General features: G+C 41.2%; 1 protein-coding gene across 1 annotated transcript; it reads right to left on the bottom strand.

Annotated features, from left to right (window-relative positions):
• Positions 1 to 2,309: 2,309 nt before the first annotated feature.
• Positions 2,310 to 3,486, bottom strand: B3GNT5 (UDP-GlcNAc:betaGal beta-1,3-N-acetylglucosaminyltransferase 5). The gene has a single exon (XM_008944462.1). It carries the CDS (start codon positions 3,484 to 3,486, stop codon positions 2,350 to 2,352), a length of 1,137 nt encoding a protein of 378 aa, XP_008942710.1. The 3' UTR covers positions 2,310 to 2,349.
• Between the last annotated feature and the right edge of the window lie 5,187 nt (positions 3,487 to 8,673).

Genomic DNA, 8,673 nt, shown 5'->3' with positions numbered 1-8,673 from the left:
GCTGCATTTAAAGCCGCTCGTTCCCTACAGTGAACAGGGTTTTTTTTTCTCCTCATGCAGTTTTGCTGTGCAGCTTGTCAATTTAAATGGCTCACAACAGGTCAGAGATCTGACAAAGCAGCTTTCCTTCAGTACAGAATACTGCTTTGTCTATGTGTGCATTTATTTCTCCATAAGCCAACAGGTTATACAGATCTAGGGTTGTCTCACGGTGGTGGTTTTTTCTTTTAAAAACCACATATCCTCAGTACGATAATCTGTTAAGGCAAGAACAGGAACTAGATTTGTTCTTTCTAAAGTCTAACAGTTACATTCTTCAACCATTCTGACACCAATAAATTATTTATTTATGGGATTTTTATATACCTGACTTTTGGGGCCAGTTAGGTTTCTTATTCTTTTCCTTCTGGAAAAACAATTATAGAAAGTTACATACTTCACTTAATTCCAGTAGCTACCTACCATCTATCTGAAATGGCAGCTTAGAGAACAGTGAGCAAGCTCGCTCCAGGATTCTGTCTACGCTAACATTTACCATTGGCCACTCAAACCATTACAACCTGCAGCACAACTCCAAGAGCAGCAGCAATTATTTAAACAAAGTTTACTACTTGCAGCTTAAAACTGCCAACTCCTTTATAGCTGTTCTACAGTAAAGTCAGAAGACACAGATCAAGTACTTCCCTGCTCCACACAGCAAGAAACTTCAGGCAGAAGAGAAAGGCTAGTCTTGGAGAGCAAGCAAGTAGCATGGCTCCTGTAGTTAGCCCATTTCCAACAGACGCTTGCTAGTGTGAGAGCTTTTGCATTGTCACTGCTCTGCTGATAAACTTGACTCATTCCAGCTTTCAGAAGTCGTTTTCTGACACTATCCACACTAGAACTTGTTTCAGCACCACATCAGTTCACAAGCAATACCTGACCACACCTTGTGTAGGCTGCGTGTCCATTCCAGGAAGAGCTACCACAGGTTTCGCAATTAGCAACTAAGGTATCTGTCCTGAGGGTCTGTGAAAACACCATTAGCAAGCTATACAATTAAAAAAAAAGTGCAGACATCCTAGAAGTTTGGTTCTCTACCATGGTTACATGGCACCACAATACAACTCATAACAGCTGGAGTTTGAGCACCACTTATTTCTATCCCAATCCACAACACACAGGTGTTTTGCTACTCCTGAAGGTGGCATTAACATTGAAATACATTCAAGACACATGGTTTTGTGGACACAAACTACCCTGCAATTTTAAAGGCAATCTTGGACTTAAGACTTTAGGAGAAATATTTTAGTGATTTTGTACAGAGTTTCTGTGGATCAACATCTCCCTCTCCCTTCACTGTGAAGACAAACTTAGTGCAGAAAATACTCTCCCTCTTTGTTAGTACAAGCATGAAATTTTGCTTTTTAAGTCTTTAACAGCTTCAAATTAGCTGGAAGTAACATTCCTGGAAACTTTTCCTTGGTTTTCACCTTTAGAACCATGAATATTGGAAAGAAGAAGCAATGTTAAAAGAAAACTCATTTAGCTTATTTGAATATTAAGAATTGGACCTTTTAAATATCCTACTTCAGTTTTCAGAAGGCAGAGAAAGATCAGCAAAACAGTTACATGAGTAATATTTGATTTTTATCCTTTTAAGTTCAGTGCTGAGCTAAAGGGAGCTCCTTTGTTACTGAGAACAACCAAGTCAGATGGCACGCAAACAGTTTCCCTCTTTCAAAGATTTAGAGAGCTTTGAGAAAAAGATTGCAGCAGGTCTTTGCTTCTAGCACTCACTCTTGTCAGTTGTGCCGGTCCAGACTTTCTATGAAGCATTGAGAATTGGTCAATACTTGTAACCATTTGACATTGCCTTAAACTACTGCAACAGCCTCATTCATCAAGTCAGAAGTTCTATTTTCCTTGTGTTGTGACAAGTCTACTCCGTTTTGATATAGCAGATTTTCTTTTTATCATGTGCCTTAGTTCACATAGCTTTTTAAAAAAGAAATTTGAAAACTTACTGACAAGTTCAAAGTAACACATTTTTCACCAAGCATTTCAAAGTCTATAAGTTCATTATAGTTCATTTAATCCAGACTTGCATCCCTTGAAGAGTGAGAAAAAAAACAAAAACAAAAACACAAAAACAGGCTACAATGTAAAAAAACTGCAGTACAATAGTAGAGCTATTCCATTAAGAGTTTCTGAACAGAATTTGGGACCATCTTACCACCCTCACCAGCCCCCACAGCTATTCACATTTAAGTCTCACCTCTTTCCATGTTCATATACAATTTTGAGTAAACAGCTAAAAGTTGTTGCTCTGTTTTGGCTCAGTGGATCTTCAATGCAGATATTCAAGTACTAAGAAAATGCAGCTGAACAAGGATATGTGTCCTCATAGTATAGTTTACAGAGAAGCACAATATTGACTAGTTTGCAATAAAATCTACCCCAAATCCCTGAAGAAAGCTTTTTAACTTTGGGATCTGTAGCCTGCTTCCAGAGCTGGTGAAGATCATCTACATGTCCATGAGATGTCATCATTTTGTTATAAATGCAGGGATGATATGGAGCCTTTCCTTCCCCAGAAAAAAATACATGATATTGTGGTACAATTCCCATTTTATTGGCACAGAGACCCATGAAAACATCATCTATATAAAGACTTGTATTGAGAGTCAATGAAGCCGCATATACTTTAGCTGCTACATCACTTGATATTACATATGCAGCTCCTGCTGTGTAGTCAGGATAAGAGGGCCACTGGTACATTTCATATGGAACATAGTATTTACTGCTCTTGTCTCTTATGGGAGGGGATCCACGATGGACACGGCCAATCCAGAGATCTTGAACACCCATTTGTGCTAAACTTTGGAGATAAGCAACAAGATTTGGCATATGGATAAATATATCATCATCTGCAGACATAATGAACCTGGCATGAGGACAGTAGGCATTCACCCAGCTAAACTGCAAAAGCAATTTAAGAGTAAGATTATGAAAAGTATCCAAGAAGTCTTGCTGAATCAAATCGTCGTATTTCTGGTCTTCCAGCTCAAGTTCCCTTTGCAGCTGTGTTTGCTGTGGATGATCTGTTGGTTGTCCTAAAGCAAAAAGAGTTTTAATGTTGGCATTAAGTTGAGAACGAACATACTTCTCATTACCCCAAGTCTGTCTAATTGCGTCTCTCCGATTACGGTTTTCGGGAGAAGTCTTCACAAACAACAACAGAAGAACATCCTGCTGCTGACATTTCTCTCTATGGTTGATCAAGTACCGGTAGCTTGATATTCTGTCCAAGTTAACCCTGCTGATAGACAGGCTGTCATTCACAAAATGGTAGCTATTTATGAGGTATCTGTATGAATAGGACTTCATATGGCTCACAATGTGATTATCGAACGGTCCCCAAAAGATCATGAGACACAGTATGAAGCAAGTGGCAAATATCTGCAAAAAATGGCATTTTCTGACTCTTCTGGGACTAACAAACATTCTGATGCAGTTTCTATAATCCTTATTCTTGCTCAGGATCAGTGTTCTTACAGTGCCTGTGTTTTAGTTTAAGAGCAGTGTCACCCCTTCAAGATAAGTGTCCACTGTAAGGCATGTTGTCTTTCATTCAGCTTTGTTCACAGATTTCACAAGTCATCTTTCTCAAGAAACGTTTTTCTTTGATTGGAAGAATGCCGACAGTTTTGAAAGATGAGACTTGCAAATCAGTATTTTCCTTTTGGGGCATCTTGAAGTGAATGCTGCAGTTCTAAATCCAATCTCCTCGCGCGTCTTTCCTTCATGCAGATGAATACCTACCAATTGCAAGGGGGGAGAAGAGAAAAGTTTTAGTGAGCTGTTAAGGCATCTGGTTTTAGGTTTGGTCCTGGAAATGACCTGACTACTTACAGACTCCCCATTACTTCCCACACACCCAAAAAAACTAGCTGCAAGTTAGAAGCTGTCAGTGGCCTAGAGCAAGATTGAGGGAACTACTGAAGGAGAAGGGGAATCTGACATGCAGACTTCAGTTCTGACACAAGCAGCTCTTTCTTGGAAAAGCCCACTGCTGTAAACAAACAGATGACAACATTCTGTTTAAATCCTTTAAGCTAGGAGGGGAGGCACAGGCTACAAATGACCCAGTTTAAAAATTTTCTTTGGGCGGCCTATTAAGGAGCGAGAACCAGCAGAGACCCGTGACTGCTGAGAGATGTTGGAGTGCTGGCCACCACAATGGCCGGAGGTCCTGGGCAGGCTGCAGGTCCCTGACCACTGCTGCTGGTCCTCTGTGTTGGCCACGTCCACTTGGCCAGGCTCTCTGTGAGAAGGGCCCAGAGTCAAGCAGAAAGGAGGCCAGCAAGGTGGCCCTGGCCCCGGCCTGGCTGAGGGCTGTGGGGTGCAGGTTAGGCCTCAGCACAGTCCCCCACACCTGGCTCCTCACGGGGCCACCGCCCTAAGGGAAGGTACCACTTCCAAGTGTCCCTTTTCCCACCCCTACTCCAGGGGCCACTTTTTAGCTGATGGTACAGAGAGATTGTTTGTAACCCAAGCTATGGTTAATAGGCAGGTTGTGCAGCAAAAGACACCAGACAGGACTACAGACTGCAGTAAGGCACCCCTCTGTCACAGATACACCATCCAAACCAGACAGCTAATGCTGCACCGCCACCCTCTCTGCTACCTACTAGGGTTTTAGCAGAGAAAAGAACCCAAAGCACAAAAAGCCACCCAAGTCAGAGAATCATTGAATGCTTTGAGTTGGACTAGACGACCGTTTGAGGTCCCTTCCAACCCCACTGCAGTAAGCAGGGACATTCACAACTAGATCAGGTTGCTGTCCAAGCCTTCTCACCCTGCAGTTTGTAAAATTCAGTTATGGTAGCCAGAACTGCCTATCTAACAAACAAGAACAGCCTGAGGTAGCAGCTACTTGTTCATCCCCTAAAAATCTGAAAACAAGAGTGAGCTCTCTGTCAAGTGAGAAATGTAGGACTAGCACCAGAAGGAATAGCAGCCCACAAGCATTTTCTGCATGCAAGCACAACTCGTTATTATGTTAGACGTTATGTGCAACACAAATGTTTTGAGATTGTTTTTCCCATTTGAGGTCTTGCAACTAGATAGCACAATAAGAATGCAACAGACTATACAGAGATAAGAAAACTTGGAGCCATTTTGTGGTGTGGTCACCTACTGCAGAAAGGGGACTGGCTGCTCAATATGGAAACCGTGCACTGGTGCAGTTGAAGCTTGCAGATTGTGGCGCATAACAGAAAAGCTGTATGGACAGTTCAGTGAATAAAAGTCAGCACTTTTTATAGGATCAGTTTAAACCCTTTTTATTTGGGAAACATGAAGTTAAACAATGCATCTCAGAGTCAAACTCAGCAATTTTACAATAGAACGCTATTGCAAAGCTTACTCCTGTTTCAGATGAAGCAGAGATGCAGACAAGCTGGAGTGTTACAGAAATCCAGACATTTGATAGCTCCTTCTGGAGGAGTGGGTCTGAAGATACTACTTCCCAAGAGTGAGGATAAGTTCTGGTTTTCCCCTCTTGACATAAATACTTATTGGTGTTCTTTTCCCAAATTCTGTACATCTCTGCATGAAGATGGCTAGTTAGCACGAATGCTACAGTATCATCTCTCCCATTGAGTTAAAAAAAAAAAAGCTCAGCCTAGGTGGTCAGGTCAACTATTGCCATCATAGTAAAAGCAGCTTAATGACTTTTCTGAAAGTAAAGGCAGCACAAGGCAACCTATTTAACCACTTGAAGCAAAGTTTACTGTGGTGAACACAGGAATATCAGTCATCAAATACAACTTTTCTAGATTACACTTGGATAACATGTTTTTCCATGTCTGCAGTTACCCATGTCATCTGGTAAAAGGAGACAACAGTCAACACCACAAATACAAAGTGACAGAGATCATTGAAGATGAGCAGGGAAACTAACCCACCTGACAGTTATTGCCACTGGGGAAGAATAAAAGCCCCCAGATAAAAAAAAACAAAACAAACCAAACACACACAAAAGCCAAACAAACCAAGGAAAAAACAAACCACAACACCTAAGTCAATGTGGAAACAGCTTTGATTATGGAGCAGATAGCAGGGGGCAAGAGATGTGCATGCACTAAGTTTTCTGCTCTCTAGCACCTTTACCCCCCATACTCCAAAGCCTCAAAAATTGAGAGATGCTGGAAAGAAAACAGCAGCTTTTCCTTGAAGGAAAAAGAAGCCATAAAACAAACAGGCTAAAGGATGGAACAGTCTAGCCTTGCATTTCCTTGATCTAGTGCAGGGGAATTAAATCATCCTTTAGCAAACAGAAGTTGCTCAGAATCCTCCTCAAAAATATACCCCTCAGGTAAAACTTTAAAAGGCAATTAACAGATGACCAATACTGATTAAAATTAAGGAAGCCTATACCTAACCCCCCATCTCATTCCCAAAAAGACTGTAGACTCTCACTGGCAATGCCAATGCACAAGTAAGTCTTTCACTGTCAGGACTTTTTAATAACCCATCGGCAACACCTATCCCCTTTGGGCTTAGTCACGCTCTCCTTCCCTTAAGAAGGGAACAGGTTGAGTCACCACAGGAACTAGTCACTGCCAACTGACTCTCATCATTTTAAGAGGGATAAAAAAAAAAAACAAAAAACACAAACATACCCACCCACACACCAAAAACACACAATACACCAATGTGTTCTCCCTAGCAAGAGGAAACATCATGGAACAGAGATAAACGCTTGACAGTAATCTTTTTCTGATCATAATGAATGTGTTTTGCCTCTTGGTGTGCATTGTCTTACTTGTGGCTTGGAAGCTTTAGATCCACTCCAAGACTGGAGAAAGACTCGGAGAACCAAGCACCCATACAGTCCCTGCAGCTGCCTTCCTTTCCAGAAGATTCACAATTGCATGTAGTCTTCCCCCAGCTGCAATTCCTGCAAGCTTTTTTTCCACCCTGCCAGCAATCTTAGCTTTCCTAAAGGCATTTGTTATTTAGCCTTTCAGTATTTTCACAAGCATGACTGTCATTTGAATGTACCAGCTGGTTACAGTTCTGTATTTTGCATTCAGTATGTATTCTGGGATGAAAGTGAAGCTAGCATAGTTTGTTTGTAAACTTGATAGTGACCACTGCAGAAAATCAGATCCTTAAAGAGCTATGAATGTCCACAGAATATTTGAAAAAAGTCAGTATGCAGTTAATTTCAGGACAGAAGCAGAACAGTTTTAGAACATCCACTGAGGAGAAACAGACAAGAGGGAGCCAAAAGAAACATGAGGGACAGACCCTCATGGGGAGAACCATGCAGAGACAATAGTTGCAGAAAAGATACTCCAACATGAAGATTTTTTTCAACTACCACAACCCTGATAAAAACCTAAACCCAAGAGACAACAGCTAAGGATGCTCAGCAGGAGCAGTTCGCAACTCTCAGCTACAGCTTTTGTCACATGGCACAATACACAGGCTGGGCTTCAACTATACTTCAATAGATTTGATGTACAACATCCCTGCCTAACATGTATCTTAGGACAAATATCATAATGCCTAGTTATTTTTCACTCTTTCTACCTAAGACAAGCTTACATCTAAGTAACTTTCCCAGGCAATGCAGGATAGTTCAGGAAACATTATTTTAAACAGAACCATTTTTTACTATCAGCCTGTAGGAACCATCCCTTTCATATCAACAACTCTTGGATAAAGAACATTCAGAGCATTACAGGAAAGAACATCTCAAACATTACCTAGTTTCAAACAGAAGGAATCTGAAGAGCTCCTGATCTCTATACCCATGTCTTGTCCTTCCCTGTGCCAAAAAGCCACTTAGTTTAAGACTGCAGTTCCATATGATGGTTGAGCTCTATCGAAAGCTGCTGCCAGCCTCACACTTACTCTCCCCCCAACCTTGCCATATAATCCTCACCACATGGACCTTCCACAGCTTGGAGCTTATATATTTGCTCAACAAGCCAAATACAGCTCCTCCCAACCTCTTCCCCTCAAAAATCAACCTGCTGAAACCCTGAAGGAAGTATCAGAAAGTGGTTAATTCAGGTCAAGCTGTACCTAGAGCCTAACCTAAGTGGCCAACAGGATTCCAAGGTTTGCTTTTGTAGATGTAACACCTGCTGTTTCCAAAGCTGTCAGTCTTTTCAGTTCTAAGGGTATTACTACCAGGCTCTGTGTTACTACCTAAAACTCAAAGCTCTAAGGACAGACTTCTGGTCTGAAGTCAGGGTAGTCTGGTCACATGAGAAGCCACTTCTACAGCACTAAAGGAATGTGCCCAACTAAAAAACTGACAGACGCAGAAATGTTGCAGTTAAAGCTGCAGGAACCAAGATCAGCACTGCCTGAATTTAAATTCAGACAGGTTTCTCAAGCTTAGTCTAACAATGAGAGAACTCTGAAAAGAGTGGGTTAGATTTTCTTGAAGCTTTCAAAATCTATTTAGAAAGTAGCTACACAGTTCTAAGAACACATTTTGGCACATTTGAGAGTTTTGTTTGTTAAGCAGACTTCAAAACTTTTTTGCAAAGTTTGGTTTCTGAGCGATTCCTATTGTTACAATTCCTAGGAAATTGAACTCTTCCATCTCCAGCAGTACTGATTTAAGTACTACTTACACCAAAAGACCAAAGGAAATCTAGTCAAGTT

The sequence above is a fragment of the Merops nubicus genome, unplaced genomic scaffold (genome assembly GCF_000691845.1).
Source record: "Merops nubicus isolate BGI_N331 unplaced genomic scaffold, ASM69184v1 scaffold24857, whole genome shotgun sequence".
Taxonomy (NCBI): Eukaryota; Metazoa; Chordata; class Aves; order Coraciiformes; family Meropidae; genus Merops; species Merops nubicus.
The sequence above is the reverse complement of the archived record's forward strand: the minus strand, read 5'-3'. Positions and strand labels throughout refer to the sequence as shown.

Excerpts from the sequence above, each read along its gene's own strand:
- B3GNT5 (XM_008944462.1), bottom strand. The coding sequence starts at position 3,486 with ATGTTTGTTAGTCCCAGAAGAGTCAGAAAATGCCATTTTTTGCAGATA.